Source organism: Myotis myotis, unplaced genomic scaffold (genome assembly GCF_014108235.1).
Source record: "Myotis myotis isolate mMyoMyo1 unplaced genomic scaffold, mMyoMyo1.p scaffold_m19_p_8, whole genome shotgun sequence".
Lineage (NCBI taxonomy): Eukaryota > Metazoa > Chordata > Mammalia > Chiroptera > Vespertilionidae > Myotis > Myotis myotis.
In genome coordinates, this window is record NW_023416390.1 from 30134902 (window position 1) to 30153475 (window position 18574).

Genomic DNA, 18574 nt, shown 5'->3' on the forward strand with positions numbered 1-18574 from the left:
GAAACAGGCCTAGCAAAGTGCTCAGGGGTTCAGAGCAAAGTTTTTTTTTGGTGCAACATGCTTTTATCCCCAAGGAGCAGTTCTCCCACACTCTGAACATCAGAGCTCTGATGCACTCTGGACATAACCACGTCGAGGTAGAGTTCAGGTGACTCTCAATTGTTCATCATGGTCCTGTTTCTCTCTTTAGTGCCCTTGGAACTTGGTGATCTACAAATGGATGAAAGAGGAGAAATAGAAGAAATGCCCAAGTTACTGCCTTATGATGGAGACGGTAATTAGTATTTAAATGCTCTATTTTGTAATTAAAGCTTGACTTTCTTGTCATTATAGAGCAGTGGTTCCCAACGTGGGGCACACGCCCCACAGGGGGGCAATTTTATTTTTAAGGGGGGCAATTTTATTTTTAAGGGGGGCAATTTTATTTTTAAGGGGGGCAATTTTATTTTTTTTTTATTTTTATTTTTTTTAATTAAATCTTTATTGTTCAGATTATTACATTTGTTCCTCTTTTTTCCCCCCCATAACTCCCCTCCTCCCAGTTCCCGCCCCACCCTCCGCCCTCACTCCCCACCCACTGTCCTCATCCATAGATGCACGATTTTTGTCCAGTCTCTTCCCACATCTCCCACACCTCTTTCCCCCCCAAGAATAGTCAGTCCGTTCCCTTTCTATGTCCCTGATTCTATTATAATCAACAGTTCATTCTGTTCATCAGATTATTTATTCACTTGATTCTTAGATTCACTTGTTGATAGATGCATATTTGTTGTTCATAATTTGTATCTTTACCTTTTTCTTCCTCTTCCTCTTCTTAAAGGATACCTTTCAACATTTCATATAATCCTGGTTTGGTGGTGATGAACTCCTTTAGCTTTTCCTTATCTGTGAAGCTCTTTATCTGCCCTTCAATTCTGAATGATAGCTTTGCTGGATAAAGTAATCTTGGTTGTAGGTTCTTGGTATTCATCACTTTGAATATTTCTTGCCACTCCCTTCTGGCCTGCAAAGTTTCTGTTGAGAAATCAGCTGACAGTCGTATGGGTATTCCCTTGTAGGTAACTGAGTTTCTTTCTCTTGCTGTTTTTAAGATTCTCTCTTTATCTTTTGCTCTTGGCATTTTAATTATGATGTGTCTTGGTGTGGTCCTCTTTGGATTCCTTTTGTTTGGGGTTCTCCGTGCTTCTTGGACCTGTAAGTCCATTTCTTTCACCAGGTAGGGGAAGTTTTCTGTCATTATTTCTTCAAATAGGTTTTCAATATCTTGCTCTCTCTCATCTTCTGGCACCCCTATAATTCTGATGTTGGTACGCTTGAAGCTGTCCCAGAGGCTCCTTACACTATCCTCGCATTTTTGGATTCTTTTTTCATTTTGCTTTTCCGGTTGGGTGTTTTTTGCTTCCTCGCATTTCAAATCATTGACTTGATTCTTGCGCTCCTCTGGTCTGCTGTCGGGAGTCTGTATAATATTCGTTATTTCAGTCCATGTATGCTTAATTTCTAGTTGGTTCCCCAATATAAGATCGAGGGTCTCATTAGTTTTCTTGTAGATCTCATTAAGTTTATCGGCGGCTTCTAAACAGTTCTTGAGAGACCTTAAAAGTGTGGTTCTGAACTCTATATCTTCCATTGACAATTTTGTCCTGTTTCTTTGTCTCCGTATTTTGTTATGCTTCCTTGGTGCACCCCCTAGTGGTCTTTGTGCGCAGTCCTATAAACCTTGATTGTTGTAGCTAATTCCAGGGAGGGTTTGACCTCCAGGCCAAGTGGCTATGAGAATCAGCTGTGTCTGCAGTGAGAGAACTTCTGTCCTCTAGGGAGGTGCTAATCTGGCCTTTGCCTGAGGCTATCCGGCAAATGCCTCTGTGCAGGGCTTGGGTGGGGCGGGTCGCACAGGATCAACAGGGTGGGCCGGAGAGAGCAGTTATGGCGGCTCTCAGTCCTGTCTCCAGGGGCTCTGCCTCTCTGAGTCCCAGCACCCACTGCAAACCTCGGAGAGAAAGCTGCACTCGCTCTGACCGAAGCCAGACAGTCCCACTTCTCCCGTTTGAGTCTGGGTCCCTAAAGACTCGCCCGTATCTGGAGCTCAGAGTCTGCGACTCCCTCCCGATTGAAAACGCCAACCGCGCCCTCCGCCGCCAGCCCGCTCCGCGCACTCCGCACCTCAGAATTTGACTTCAGCACTGCGCCTCCTCTGAGTGTCCGTATGCGTTTCTCTTTCCTCCTAGTTGTAGGACTTCCACTCAGCCAGCATTCCTGTGGTTCGGGGTGATGTCCGTTCCGTCTTTTAGTTTCACTTTTGAAGTAGTTGTTCAAGGCAGCAAACTCCGGCGTTAACCTATGCCGCCATCTTGGTTCTCTCTCGCAATTTTATTTTTAAGGGGGGCAATTTTATTTTTAAGGGGGGCAATTGAGAGTGAGTTATTAACAGTGAAGTTTTTGCATTTCTTATGGTTCTCGGGCCCTCATATACAGTATATAAATATATATTGTGACATTTTTATGCATTTCAGTTCTCTATTATATGTTTTGAAACTTTATTTGCTATTTTTTCATATCACTTCATATTATTTTTTAAAACAATTTCTTAGTGATTTCTTCCTCAGCACTTCAACTTTCCTTTTGTTCTTTTATTTTTCTCTTTCGTGGATGCCATGTTTTTTGGAAGCTTGTTTAGACCAAGTTAATGGACTTTTAGGTTTCCTCCATGTGAATAGGAGTTCACTTTTTGAATAATAAGAATCATAGGTCACAGGAGAGGCATTAGGATTTTACAGATGCTTAGGTAGGGTATGGCCAAAAAAAAGGTGGGGAACCACTGGTATAGAGAAATACCAATTCTTTCTTTTCCTTTCCTGCGTCCCCTGCTATCACTTCAAAACTTTGGGTAAATGCCAGGAATTTTGATTTTTTGACTACGCTTTCTCATCTGAGCCTTTGCACATGTGTAGCTCTGTGCCAGGAACCAGTGTTTGTTTGTTTTGCCCCACTCTGCTTTCCATTCTGCTCATTAATTCGATAAATTTATGTGGAAATTACATACTATCTCAAAGGTGCCTTTTCTGACTGATAGTTCTGGAAAGCTGCAGAATCAGATGGGAAAAGACATAACACACGGCTTAGGGAAGCAGGAGGGAGAATAGGGAGGTGGGAACAGACATGGTAAAAGAAACAAATTGGGACAAAGAGAAGTGCCAAGAGATTCCATCAGCAACAATCAGAGGTAGAAATAGGAGACGCAGAGACAGGTGGAAAGGGTGAAAATGAGAAAGAACAGGTGTGCAAGACAAGGATGCAAGGTTTCTGACAGTCTCTGTCAGATTATTGGATTGTGCAAGACCTTTAACCTTTACAAAACCTAAGACACAGCCTCGCAAGTTATTGTAACTCTATTTCATGGACAAGGAAATATAAAGCACAGAAAGTCATGCAGCATGCAGGTCAGTTTTTAAGGTCAAAGTAGAAAAGGAAGAGTGGCACAAGAGTTCCTGGTGTGTCACCGAGGGTGACAGTTTAGGGAAGCCTGCAGGTGTTCAGGGGGGGTCAAAAGAGAATCAGGAAGTCTAGGAATTCTGCAGGTTCCCATGTAGTACACCCGGATTCCAATGTAAGACCTTAATTAAGGAAAAATAATAATGTTATTGGGTAGGGGAGGGAAACCCCTGAGTGAGCATAGGAATGCTCCAACCACCTGGGCTAAGAGAGATCTGGAATCAGAGAGATAGAAAACATAATTGAAGAAATGACATGCTATACCTGAAAAAACAAAAGCTAAAAACTAGACCCAAAAAGAAGAGATGGGGAGAAGAAGCTGACTATCAAAACAATGCACAGTGAGGTAACAGAAATGCATGGATGCAGAGCAGTAGGAAGGACACAGAATCAGAGAGAAGGAGGTGTCATATGATGGCAAAAAAGCAGAACAAGATGGCATGGCTCTCAGGACCCATGTTTGGGGAAGACTCACCACTTCCTCATCACGGTGGGCACAAACACCCTGAGGTTTGTTTCTGATCGCCCTCCAGGGTCCATCATGTTCTTGTTTCTCTGCAGTGACCTGTGATCTCAAAGCTTCAGAAATGACTAATGGAGGAGAAGTACAGAAGGTACTTAGACTACAACCTGCTGAGGGAGAAGGTAATTATGATTTAAATTCCCAGCTTCCTCGATATATCTTTGTCTTCTGGTCAGCAGGGGGAAAAAATCTCTCCTTTTCCCCAACCTCCCATCTTCGTCCTCACATTCACATTCATGCAGATGGGGTTGTTTTGCTGTCTCCAAACTGTGAGAGAGACAAAGAATAAAGGTGAGCTCACTACTGGGAGGAGTGGGGATCCCTTCATGGAGAACAGAGAAAGACAGAATATGCCAAAGGCAGGCTGGGGCCTTTGCCTGGACAATTTCATTAAATGCATGCAAAATGCAGATAGAAGCAAGTTATGGCAAATCAGGTAAGGAGATCATTTTCAGCCTTCTTCTGGAAATACCAGGAACACAGAAATAAGTTTTGTGAATGATTGAGAGGCTCGCAATTTAGAAAGGCTCTTTAGACTGTTAGGATAGAACTGATTAGGGAAGGCTCTCTGGCACTGTGGTCCATGTGAAATGGAAAAATTGTTGTCAGTTGGGAGAAGGGACCTGTGATAATGAGGAAAATATATAAAACTAGAGGCCCGGTAGACAAGTTTTGTGCATAGGGGGTGTGTGTGTCCCTCAACCCAGCCTGCACCCTCTCCAGTCTGGGTCCTAAACCGGAAGTCGGACATCCTTTTCACAATCCTGGATTTCTGGCTGATTTCCCCTAACCACTTCTGCCTGCCAGCCTGATCACCTCCTAACCACTCCCCTGCCAGCCTGATTGATGCCTAACTGCTCCCCTGCCAGCCTGGTCACCCCTAACTGTCCTCCCCTGCAGGCCTGGTCACCGCCAATAGCTCTCCCCTGCAGGCCTGATGCCCCCCAACTGCCCTCCCCTGCCAGTCATCTTGTGTCTACATGGGGGAGGCCATCTTGTGTGTTGGAGTGATGGTCAATTTGCATCTTACCTCTTTATTAGATAGGATAATGGAAGTTTTTACAGGCATCCAGACTCAGAGATAGAAAAGAAGAAACTGGCAGACAAAGTAGAAAAGGTATAATTTCAATAAAGAAATCAGATACAGAGATAAAAACCAGAAAAATTACATAGAGAGGCTAATAAATACCCAAAATAATAATAAAGTAATGTGGAAGGAAGCACAAAGGGAACTACGTGAAAAAAAGAGTTCTATCAAAATAGTTTTAGAATCAACAAAGAGTGAAAACTGCTATATAAGGAGCAAAGGAGAGGAGTTGGAATCCTGTAAGGCTCAAGTACAAGTCACTAGACAGAAGCATCTTCCAGCAAAAGTGGGCATGGCAGTAGTGAGTTTTCAGATTAAGGTCTCCCCAGGTAGAGTAGTGCCCATAACATACTCAGAATAATGCTCTTCTCCCTGGCACCCTCAGCTACTCTCCAGTAACAGAGTGAGTCTGAAGAGCATGTCTGCTAAGCAGACTTGTCTCCCAAGGTCATCAATCTATGAACTGATGGCATTTATCCCAAGACCTTGTCCATTTGTATGTCTTTCAGGAACTGACACTTCCAAGACTGAAACCAACATTTTATTTCATAAGACAGAAACTCCTCGTTCTCCAGGGTTGGATTCCCCTCTTCCTTACCTGGCTCACGTCTGGGTGTGGAGTTTCCCATTTCTCTTGCTCCCAGCCCACCCATTTTCTTCACATTAGCATGATTGCTATTTGTAAGATGTAAATCAGAGAATATTATTTTCCCACATAAACCTGGTGACCTTTGTTGCCCTTAGATTAAATCAGTTTTCCTTCTTGGGGATTTCTTTGCCTTCCATTCATCATGGGGCTCTAACTTATGACTTCTGCCTCATCTCTAGTGAGTATAAATATTTTCAGTTATTTCAATGCTCTGATATTTCTTTTATATGTGGGCCTTTGGACAACTCTTCTTTTGTTTGGTGGTATTGCCTTGGCTTATTCTGTTCCTTATCCCATTCCCTGATCTAGTTATATTATACTATTTCAAGGATGCCTTTCCTAAAAGAGAGTGAGATGGAGATAAGTGAGATGAGAAAAGTCAACAAAGAGCAGTGTCAGGAGCTCAAGAGAAAAGATATAGGAGCAAGGGAAACAGAAACACATCATGAACAACTAGAAGCATCTAGGGACACTGGCAGCAGGAAACAGTACAGAGACGGAAACAATGTGCAAAGGCAATGGAGCTGGGAAAGAAGTAGAAGATTAGATGTACTAAAGGGAGGAGACAGTGGATGGTTCTCAGCCTCTGGGGACAGTGATAGAGGAGGGCTGATCTTCAAGACAGGTGAATGCAAAGGGCAGACCAGGATGGTCTGGGACATGGACAGTCCCAATTAGGGGATACCTGAGCTTCCCACATGTTCACTATGAGTTTTATTGCCATGATTCCCCCTGGTTGTATACGGAGACCTCTGATGAAGTTCAATTCTTTCTGCAGAGGACAGCATTGCCTCTTGGGAGCCCTGTGATGGAGAAGAGCTTGAGGAAAACTTTAGCTCCCCACCCAGATGTGAGCCAGGTAAGGAAGGGGGCATTGCTAGCCTTTGGCTGCAGGGTGTCAGGAGGCTAAATCCAGAGCTGAACAGCAGGACCCTTAGTGTTAGAATAGGTGTGTTACCTACTCATTTTGTGGTAGATGAATACCAAGGGAAGATCTCATTTTTCACATTCTTTATTCTTATTGATACAAAAGACTCAATACTGTGATTTTAACTCTGCCCACCTTTATTTTCTATATAAAGTATTAAACTGTAGTGTTTATTTAGTGATTAATAAAAATATTTGTATGTTGCTGTAACCTTGGGTAGGCTTCAAAAGAAACATGGTTCCGAGATCTGCTTGTTAAAAAAAAGAACCAATGAGTCTCAAGATTAAATTACAGTTTTTCTTCCACATATTCTTCATAAAATTATTGGATTACATAGCACTTCTTTCTTTCAAAGTACTTGGTCAAATGTGACTTCCTCACAAAACTTTAGGACTTAACCAGGGAAACTGTTACTGTCCCTCCTTAGAGATAAGGAAATGGGATACTTGTTTCCCCCAAGATCAAAGTAGGAGGATGAGCAGAGACCCATGTCCCAAGTATTTCACTACAAGTGATGGCTGTGTGAGGCTGGTGGGGGTTAATGTGGTGACACAGTTGGATTCCGAAGGGGAACTTGCAGGCTCCCAGGGAAAGAACAAGGCTTGATGCAGAGACACTTCTACTTCACAAATAAAGCATGTCAATAGGGAGGGAAGAAATACAGACAGTGAGCCAAGGACTAAATTCTGGTGTAGGGATTGGAGAGACCTGGGAGAATAGAACTAGAGAAAATAAGCTCAAAAGAAGAGATCAAGATCACCATTGAGGAAAAAAGAAGATAGAAAATCAACGAGATAGAAGTCAGTGAGAACAGAGCCCACAAAATCAAAGATGCACAAATATACCCCTCATGCAGAGGAGAAATGTCTGGAGACAGGTCTATAGGTAACTGAGAAGCAGATAGCAGGAAAGGGAGGTAAATGAAATGGGAACAGAGGCAGACCAGGCTTGGTTGGATCTCAGGTGAGGTCCTTGGAGCAGCTGTTCCATTTCCTCCTCATTGTGTACTGAGACTTCTGAGGGAGTTCAACTCTTTCTGCAGTGGACAATAATGCCTCTTGGGAGCCCTGTGATGGAGAAGAGCTTGAGGAAGACTTGAGCTCCCCACCCAGACGTGAGCCAGGTAAGGAAGGGGAGATTGTTTCCCAACCGAAACCCAAAATCATTGTCTGTGAAGTTTTGTCATTTATTAAGATACTAAAGGCCTGGTGCATGAAAATTTGTGCACTTGGCGGGGGAGGGGGGGGTTCCTCAGCCTGGCCTGCGCCCTCTCGCAGTCCAGGACCCCTCGGGGGATGTCCACCTGCCAGCTTAGTCCCGCTCCCCAGGGGATGGGGCCTAAGCCGTCAGTCAGACATCCCTCTGGCAGCCTGGGAGCCCTCAGGGATGTCCTACTGTGGCTTAGGGCTGCTCCCCTAAGCCACAGTCAGACATCCTTAGTGCTGCCCAGGAGGCGGGAGAGGCTCCCGCCACCGCCACTGCACTCACAGCCGACAGCCTGGCTTGTGGCTGAGCAGAGCTCCTCCTGTGGGAATGCACTGACCACCAGAGGGCAGCTCATGTGTTGAGCATCTGCCCCTGGTGGTCACTGCATGTCAGAGCGACTGGTCGTTCTGCTGTTGGGGTCAATTTGCATATTACCCTTTTATTATATAGGATGTGCCACAGTTAGAATCACAGTGAGAGTACAAAAAGGAAGTGGAGTTCTGCCAGTAGGAGATAGTAGCTTTGGCAAAGACAAGCTCATGACAAACAGCAAGGAGGTCACAACATGCAATCATAAGTGTGAATGGTGTCCTGCATGTAAATGGAGTACTGAGCTCATCTACCAAGCAGAGATTTAAAAAGAGACATATGGTCAATTATATGATAATAATTGACCTCAGATTATGTATTAAACAAAATTATTTTCTTTACCATTTGACAGAATGTCAAGTGCCTTCATGAAAAGGTTGGTGAGCGACTCAAGACAAAATGACCAAATATCTTTGTACAAATTGGCAACTGTCTAATGGACCTATACCTATTAATTAGTCTCTTGGACTGGCTTGGATAAGGGACTTATCAGGTCTATGCCTCCTTCCATTTGCTTTGGATCACTCCTAACATTCAAGAAGCACAGGAAAGTAAAGAACAAATACATGTGAAATAAGACTTTTTACAATAGACAAGAGAGAGTAATGAAGTAGTAAAAGAATAAGCACATTACCGAAATATTTGCTAAATGGTACACTTCCAAAGCAAATGTCCAACTAATTACTTTGCATCTAATTGTATACACATCATTAAATAATAAGATAAATTCAGGAATAGGAGCTCATGAAACTGCTTAGAGCTCAAGTAGTTGTTGAGACTGAGGATTTACCCCTATTGGTTCAAGGGTGCCACAGGGCCTTTCTAAGCAAAAGTCTTTAAGGCAGGGCTTCTCAACCTTCCTAATGCCGCGACCCTTTAGTACAGTTCCTCATGTTGTGGTGACCCCCAACCATAAAATTATTTTCGTTGCTACTTTATAACTGTAATTTTGCTACTGTTATCAATCGTAATGTAAATATCTGATATGAAGGATGTATTTTCATTGTTACAAATTGAACATAATTAAAGCATAGCGATTTATCACAAAAAACAATATGTAATTATATATGTGTTTTCCGATGGTCTTAGGTGACCCCTGTAAAAGGGTCCTTTGACTCCCAAAGGGGTCGCGACCCACAGGTTGAGAACCGCTGCTTTAAGGTGATCTTGGTGGGATCTCCACTGTGAAGGGATCATCTATATACAATATCTGAAGCTAAAAGAGGGACTTATTTCTTGCTTAACAAAGCACATAGTAGGAGGAGGCAGTGTATTTATTGGACACTGTTTCTTCAAAAATGGAAACTATTGATTTTATGTGGAGTTTTGGGAAGCATGTAGTTCAGGGACTGCAGAGTTTCAGAAATAGGAGTGATTATAAACAGACTAGCATTTAGCCATAGATTCAGGCTTTATGGAGTGTGGTTGTTGCTGATTGGCTGATTTTCAAAGTGTAAGGCTGCAACTGATGTGGTTGGTGATGTAAGCAGTCATTAGTCAATTGGCCTGAGTTTAACAGTGGTTCTGGTAGATACGTATACAATTTTCAAAGTACAGTTAGTTTTTTCCTGAAAGAATATAATCTTTATTTCTCTTAAGGCTGCAAGTAGAAAAATAAAAGTATAGGAAGCAGAATAAGGTGTACAAGATAGGAAAATCATGGCTCTGTGCGATCTGAAGTGTGATTATTGGAGCAGTTATATTTTTTCTGAGGGAGCAGCCCATCTTAGCTCAGAATATCAGTGTGCTGCATGAGAGCACCAGGAACTCTTCCCTAATCACTGTCTCAGGATCCATAAACTGTAACTTTCTTATTTTTCTTTAGTATCTGGTGAACTAGAAGCTCCCCAAATGGATAGAGAAGGAGAATCTGAAGAGCTTACCTCTAGCTCACTACCCTGCGATGGACAAGGTAACCATGACTTAAAGAAACAGAGTTCTGATAAAGAGAAAAGACAAGAGAGAAAAATAGGAGATTTAAAGGAAGAATCAAATATAGGGTGGATCAATGGAAGATTTTGAAGGAGTCAGTAGAAAATGGGGATCAACAAATTTACATAAAAGAAGGTCCCTAGGGCAAATGAAAAGTCTTCATAAATCACAATTTTGTTCCAGGAGCAGAGCTACCAGCAGGTGGAAATGATAAGCATGCCTGTGTTACGTGCTTCTCAAACGACATGCCAGGAAGTCTGGAAGCAAGGACTGAAAGTAGTGAAGCATGTGACACAATAGGTAAGGCTGTCCAAAGGTCAAGTCATGAGGGTAGATCTACAGGCAGCATAGACCCCAGGTAGAGTGTGACAGGTGGTCCAGTCCATCCCACTATCCTGTTCTCGGCATTTTCTCAACCTGCCCCTTTTGGGAACAGCATGGAGGCAAAACATCTCTCATTATAAAGAGGTGTTTAACAGGACGAGCCCTGTTGACTTTACATAGTTGATTATAGTAGAATTATACTCTTAAAATGACGGTATCTAGTTTACTACATTAGTATATTAGTGATAGATTTTGTATTTATACAGTGATTTCCATCCTGGCCTCACCCAGAATCCAAAAAAAGGGAGAGTGTATTTCTGCTAGTAGATAATAGTGTCATTTTTTTTTCATAACCTTAGAAAGACCTGAAAGATAACTGATCCTGCCATTTAATTGTCAGTAAGAAAGACTTCAGATCAACTGCTCTTAACCCAGCACATATTTTTGATGGATATACTCCAGCATGTCACTAATTTATATATTGTTTTCCTACAAACTTTTGCACATAAGGTGTTATTTAATTCTCACAAAAATATCTTTAGACCTAGACAGCATAGTATAACTGGTTCTATCCCTGAATTAATTGAAGTATAGAGATATTTAAGAGTGCTTTTCAAGATCCTATTGAGAACTAAAGGAAGACCCTGGGCCCATCCTGGACTCCTACTTCTCAATTCAGAAGATTTTTAGTCCCTTTACAGTGGTTCTCAACCTATGGGTCGCGACCCCTTTGGCGGTCTAACGACCCTTTCACAGGGGTCGCCTAAGACCATCCTGATATAAGATATTTACATTATGATTCATAACAGTAGCAACATTGCAGTTATGAAGTAGCAACGAAAATAAATTTATGGTTGGGTCACAGCATGAGGAACTGTATTTAAAGGGCCAGAAGGTTGAGAACCACTGCTTTAGAAGGAAGAAAAGAATGATAGTCCAAACATCTTTAAAAACTCAAGCCTTTTGTAGTATGAATGACCCTAGGTTGGGCAACTTTTAGTTAGTAACTTATTTCCTTACATCAACCTCTTATTTTCTAGATAATGTGAATCTTGGAAACAACTCTACTTTGGGAAAACTCAAGAGGAAAAGAAGTAAGAACGCATTGCATTTTACTTGATTTTGATGTTAAAATGAGCTTTTTAATGCCAGAGTTTTATATTACTACTAGAGGCCCGATGACAAAATTCATGAAAGACTAGGCTGCTGGCACCGGCTTCCCTCTGGCACCTGGGACCCGGGCTTGCCTCGCAGCCCTGGCTTCATCCAGAAGGTCATCCGGAAGGACATCTGGTCTAATTAGCATATTATGCTTTTATTATTATAGATTCACAATAATAAGCGACAATAAAAAATAAGTGATAATAATATGATAGTTATTCAAACCTGTTTATATCCTAATCTCTAGAACCTATAATGTGTTTTCTTCCATGGCAAAAGGGATTTTACGCATATAATAAAGCTAGGGTGGTTGAAAGGGGAGAATATCCTGGGTATTTGGGTGCCACCAATATCATCAATGAGCTTTAGAGTGAAGAACTGTTCTCAGGTGGCGAGAGGAGGATAGTCACAGAGAGATTCACTCTTTGTGAAGACGGAGAAGCGGACAAGGAATATGGTTATATGTAGAATTGGCAAGAGTCATGGGAATAGCTTCTCCTCTATCACCTCCAGAAAAAAATGAGAGCCCACTGCAACCTCTATTTTAGCCCTTGTCAGTCTAGACCAGTGATGGCGAACCTTTTGAGCTCGGCATGTCAGCATTTTAAAAAACCCTAATTTAACTCTGGTGCTATGTCACATATAGAAATTTTTTGATATTTGCAACCATAGTAAAACAAAGATTTATATTTTTGATATTTATTTTATATATTTAAATGCCATTTAACAAAGAAAAATCAACCAAAAAAATTAGTTCGCGTGTCACCTCTGACACGCGTGTCATAGGTTCGCCATCACTGGTCTAGACCCTTGTCAGACTTCTTACTGACATATCTGTAAGATAATAAATCTGAATTGTTTTAAGCCACTAAATTTGTGGTCATTTGTTATGGCAGCAATAGAAGAGCAATATAAATCTTGGTTATTATACAGCTATAACACATTCCTAAAAAGGTGGAAGTGGCTTAGGAATTGAGCAATGGACAGAGATAAATTGGGCAATGAGAAGAATTTTAAGTAGAATGATAGAAACTGTCTACATGGGCTGGAGCAGTTTGTTAGTAGAAATGTGCAAAGACTACTAGTGAGGACTCGGAAGGAGGTGAAGAACATGGGAGAGAAAGCCTATATCGTCTTAGAGAATACATAAGTCATGCTGAACAGATGTCAGTAGAAATATGGAGGTTAAGGGTGTGGCTGGTGAAGACTGAGAAGGAAACCAGGAACATGTTTTGGGAAACTGGAGAAAGAGGATTCTTATTAAGTAAAGGCAGAGAGCTTAGTGAAATTCTTCCTGAAGATATGCGGAAAGCAAAACTTTTTGGGTGTACAGCTAAGGATATTAGTAAGCAAGTGATAAAGATTCAGCTGTTTTGTTGTTTGTTTTTGTTTCTTAGAGTAAAATATGTGAGGAAAGAGATAAACCCATAGAAGAACTGCTCAACAACAACATAAAAAAATTAGGACTTGATGATCTGAACAATTCTTAGCTTATTCAGGTTGCAAAAGATGCTAAAATTAGAAGATCCACTGTCAGGAAAGTGTGCTTTGTAGAAGTGATCAAGAATGTGGCTTAATAACCTTTTTCTGATGCCTCAGAAATAACAAAAAGTCAGAATATTCATTCACATAAAAGGTTCTTGGAAGAAATTAAATGTGTGATTCACAAGTCCCCCAAGCCATCTCAGCAGAGATTAAAAAATAGATATGTAATTATGTAGGAAAGATCTGTGGAGGAGCTCTTGTCTATGGAATAATTCTCCATGACATACATGGAGATCTTTAAGGTTCTTGAGAATTATGTACCAACAGAAACAAAACTCTGTATAATTCCTAGAATCTGTAATATGGTCTTTACATGGTGAAAGAGAGTTGTAGGAATCTTCAGATGGGAGGTTATCTTGGATTATCTTGGCAGCCCCAATCAAACCACATGGGTTCTTACAATCAGAAAACTTTTCCTGCTGTGCAGAGAAGGATATGTACATATGAAATAATTAGAGCTACAATGATCTGGCTTGAATATGCTGACAGGGGATAATAAATGAAGAAATTGGAAGCTGAAAAAAAAAAAAGGATTATTCTTCATAGCCTTCAGAAATGAACAAAGCCCTGTGGACACCTAGATTTTAGCCCAGTGAGATTTGTGTTACATTTCTGACCTTCTGATCCATGAAATAATAAATCTGTGTTGTTTTAAGCCACACATTTTATGATAATTTATTACAGCAGCCATGACAACTAAAACTTTTGTAAAGTAAACAAACAAAAAAGAATATTTCACCTTTATATGTTAGATTGCATCTTTTAAAATAGCAGTTGGTATTTTTAAATGCTCACATCTTTGCATGTCTTTTTAATTGTAAAACATGAACTTTGTAAATGTGGCATATATATTTCTAGATTTTTCTATGATTATATGAACACATTTAGAATTATATCATATATCTTAAAAATTCTATTGCTACTGTTAATTTCCCTTACTTTAAATGAGTATATCATGTGCAAGACATGATAAACATTTAACATATTGCCAACTTACCTTTAAAAATTTTTCGAGATAAATTTACAATGAAATATAATAAAGTTGGGAATATCATTTGATGTGTTCTGACAGATGCATTGTCCTGTATAATCCAAATCCTATCAAGATACAGAACATGACCATTACCCTGGAAAGGGCCCTTCTGCCTTTCTGGTATATCCTTAACCCTCACTCATCAAATGCAATGACTTATTCTTATTTTTTCATGATAACTTAATTTGGCTTGTTTTCAAATTTTAAATAAATAAGGTTTTAGAGCATATTCTCTTTTTGTGCAGTGTTGCACTCAGCATAATGTTCTCTGAGTTTAACCACATTGCTGAATGTATCAGTAGCTTTTTCCTTTTGATTGCAGTTAATGAACATTGTATGAATATACCAAACATTGAGTATATAGTCTCCTATGACAGAGAGCACAAGTGTGCCAGTTTGGGGATAATATGAAAAAGCTGCAATGAACATCTTTCTGTGGCTCCATGCCTTCATATCTCATATAAATTTCTAGAAATAAATTTTATGAGACCTGGTATAGGTGCATCAGTCTTTTCCCCCCAAAACCCAAGTAGGGGCTATACAGCACACAGAAATGGTGCCAAGCTGAGAAATAGAATGCTTCAGGAACTGTTTCTACCAGCCAGAAACCCCCGCCTTAAAAGGAGGCTGTTAGTAAACCTGCTCACACCTTATCCCTCAGGGAGACATTATTTATAAGCAGATCTCCTCTGAGGGGAGAAGGAAAATTTTACTATCCCAGAATATTTCTAATGAGGGAGATGTTCTCTATTTTATACTGACCAGGAAACGAATCTGCCCTCTGATCTTGATGGCCACATTAGATACTCGGAAGCATGTGGAAATGCCACCAAGAATTACCTCTGAACAAATCCACCTCACCTAGCAAATTCTGAAACATTTCCCCCATGAAGACACCACTCACAAGCCACTTCAATTATTCTGACCAGTGGGGGTAGGGCTAAATCCAGTTGATTTGTTTCTTGTACCATCTAACATATTTCATAAACCATAATGCTGTAGGTCTCTATTCACCACCCTAATCTGCAATTCACCATGTTTGCATGAGGGAGGCAAGTGAGTACCTGGCTTTCTCTTAAGAAGTATCATCTCAAGGGCACACACAGTGACCCTGGAAGGAAACAAGGAACATATTTATAGTTATTGAGCCCCCTCGTGTGATGCACACCACCAGGAGGAAGATGGACAGTGTGGGCCCTGGCTGTAAGCCTTATAGTTCCCAGTTCCATTTACTTGTCTAGTCCTTGATGTTCAAAGGGGCTCTGCATGGATGTACAGATGCAGGGACCAGCCATGTTTTCTCGTGTCTGGAGCTGAATGGCAGACTCAGCTTCTCCGTGGTGGGTGAGCTGGACCATGCACATGGTCCTGGAAGAAGGATTCAGGAAAATTCTGAAGACTAGATATTATTAATGCTTCTCCCTCCCTCGAATGTCTTAAGTTGTATGGTGCTCCTTCCTCAGATGCCTGGATCTTTGTTCTTGCTTCAGTGCCACAAAATCTGTGTGTACCATTCCCGTGGCTTTAACTTCATCTTTCTTTCCCAATCATCTTTAATTGTCACTCAGACCTTTTTTTACAGAAGGACTGGATACAAGTAGGAAAAGACATTTTCATAAGGTGTAACCAGAATTAAATCTGCCTCCCCTAGACACTCCGAGGCTGGCTGGGGAAAGAAGGAAGCATCATCCCCAGGGATGTTAGAACAGAATCCTGGATTTTTAGAATTGGTCGATTTAACAGCATTTATCCCTCACTGCTTTTGTCCTGATCATGATGCAGACAGGAGTTGATCTTTTTCTGGAAACAGCTGTCTTCAGAGACCAAAGAGCCTTACAGAGGTGTGTAGACAGGAGGAGATGAGGAATGTTAAGTCAGTCAATCAGTGCTTTGGGAGTAGTTTTTGATAAAGGGCATACCATTGTCAGACTCAGATGGTCCAGCCGGCCCGGTTCATGACACCCATGAGTTCCCAGGGTCACAATGGTGTGGCCAGAATCAGTTGCTTTGTAAGTGTAAGTGTGAACTGTGTTGATGCACCACCCATAGCCCCAAGAGGGGTTTGAGACCTGATCAGTGTGTCAGGAGCAGGCAGAGCAAAGCCCCTTGTGATGTGGCTCCCTGACCATGGGATGAACAGGTCAATGTTAGCAAGAATCATGAGGCTGGCACACAGCTGCAGTCCCTGATCACAATCATGATGTCATCCTGTCAGCAGGTACTTGGGTATCTCCATGAGGGGTCCAGACTGATCTGTCAGCACCACAAGTTCATTTCTGCAGTCATGCCTGAGAGAAAGGCATCTTAACTTTGCCAGCCTGTTGCTTTCCACTTAGCTGACAAAACGTCTAGGCCACATGCAGAGAAGTCCAGTTGTCTGAGTGCTGCCCACCAGAGGAGTGACCAAATTTTCTTTGGGTTCTGCAAAGTTGGCTCTGAGGCCAAATAGCCACAGTAGCTCAGTGGACACTGGCTGTCAGCTCAGCCAGGCATTAAGGCACCAGGCCGAGCTACCAGGGGGATCTTGCTGAATTGAGGACTCTGCAAGGCCAATGTTTGCTTCAGGCTGCGAAGGAGAATAGAAAGCCTAGGTGCCATTCGGCAACATCCCCACATTCTTGAATATACCATTTCCACTTGAAGAGCAAGGCTTTCAGGCCTTTCTTACACTGTAAATCCTAGAGTTGAGTTTACCCACCTCAAAATGGGAATCTCGGGAAAGAGAGTTACAGGCCTTCCTCCATGGATATTTACTTTCAGCAGTAAATATCTAGTAGCGGGCTGTTATGATATTAATAATAATAATAACAAGACACAATCTCTACCCAGCACCAATGGGCTTCTCACATTCACATGTTTTCATGTCATTCATGAGAAAGCAAAATCACAATCACAGAACACCTGCTGTGGGTCTTCAAGTTCTCCAGGAGCTTTAGGTACTCGATTGAATATAAGTGAGAGGATCTGCTTTATACCTGCAAGAGCTCAGAGATTATTTCGTGAACACTCCACTTGGAAATCGAGACCATTTCTTTGCCTTCTAGCCCAGTATATGATCCATGATATTATTTAGGAATATAATAATGAGTATGCTTCCCCATTGCACATTCGAATCAACACTTGAAAAGGAAAATATTGCTATCTTACTATAGTTATCTGTCTAAGGCATCAGCAGGAATTTATTTTCTAACTTTAAAGAATAATTTTAAATGAAGGTCATCTCTTATTGTCTCCTGAGTCCTTGCAGCATGAAATATAACTCCATAATCAACCTTGCACTGCTACACTGGCAGTTAAGAATTTTATCCCATTTTGTTGTGGACCAAAGTCTGAAAAAAGTACTTGAACACTACTGAACTATGAGGCTTTGAGAATTATATTCATGGTCTGAATAATTAACTTTACTCTCTTCCTTTTTGAAGAAAAAAAGAAAGGGCATTCCTGGTTTAGAATCAAAAGGAAATGGCAGAGAAACATACATCAAAAAGGTAAGTAAGCAAAATGAAGTAGCCACACCTTTTGAGTTTAGTGAGGCACTGCTTATTGTATCCTTGCATCCTGAAGCTTCCTGAGGGTCACGCTCATTTTCCAGATACTATGTCAGGTGGGATATAGGCCAAGACACTCTAACAAAGAGGCCTGAAAATGCAGTAGATTAAACTAAATGGTTTATTTCTCATACATGTATGTAATCCACCAGAGCTAAATGATCTAGGGCGAATAGGGAGACACTGCCATCCTCACTACATGGCTTCTTTCTGAGTCAAAACATTTTTATTAATTTAGAAAGATGTTCCAAAGAAGGCTAAATGAAGAAAGCAGACTGTATGTGTGGTGTACATGTGGTAAACAGTATATATATATATATATATATATATATATATATATATATATAGAGAGAGAGAGAGAGAGAGAGAGAGAGAGAGAGAGAGAGAGAGAGAGAGAGAGAGAGAGAGAGAGAGAGAGAAGCAAAGATATAGATATATAGAAGAATCAATGGCAACTCATCCATAAAAATATATGCAGTGATTACATTTGGTCATTGAAATATAAGTAATGTTTATATTTTTGTGTTTTAAGCTGTATGTGCATATCATAATAATAAACACACTCAACTATTGTAATGAAAAAATATTACTCAAATAGTAACATATGCAAAGAAAAAGTCTAAAGGGATGCTTTGAACAAGTTAATTGTGGTTATTCCCAGATAGTGATGTTTCATACTATTTCTATTTTCTAATTTTTCAATAATGTATATGCATTACTTCTGATCAGATACCTGAGAGCTTGTTTATTTCTGTAGTTATTTATGGTAAGGAACTC

The 18574-nt window shown here is 41.0% G+C and overlaps 1 protein-coding gene across 14 annotated transcripts in view; it reads left to right on the forward strand.

The window, feature by feature from the left end:
• SP140 (SP140 nuclear body protein) overlaps positions 1–18574 on the forward strand; it is a 77208-nt gene that overhangs the window by 27120 nt on the left and 31514 nt on the right. For 11 of the 14 annotated variants that reach the window (XM_036319476.1, XM_036319470.1, XM_036319468.1 and 8 more), the window contains 8 exons: positions 191–274; positions 4054–4137; positions 6530–6610; positions 7722–7802; positions 10080–10166; positions 10370–10486; positions 11551–11604; positions 17672–17737. In XM_036319476.1, the coding sequence (XP_036175369.1) occupies positions 191–274; positions 4054–4137; positions 6530–6610; positions 7722–7802; positions 10080–10166; positions 10370–10486; positions 11551–11604; positions 17672–17737 (654 nt within the window). The remainder of the gene's footprint in view (positions 1–190; positions 275–4053; positions 4138–6529; positions 6611–7721; positions 7803–10079; positions 10167–10369; positions 10487–11550; positions 11605–17671; positions 17738–18574) is intronic. The other 3 variants (XM_036319475.1, XM_036319472.1, XM_036319478.1) reach the window with 3 other exon arrangements.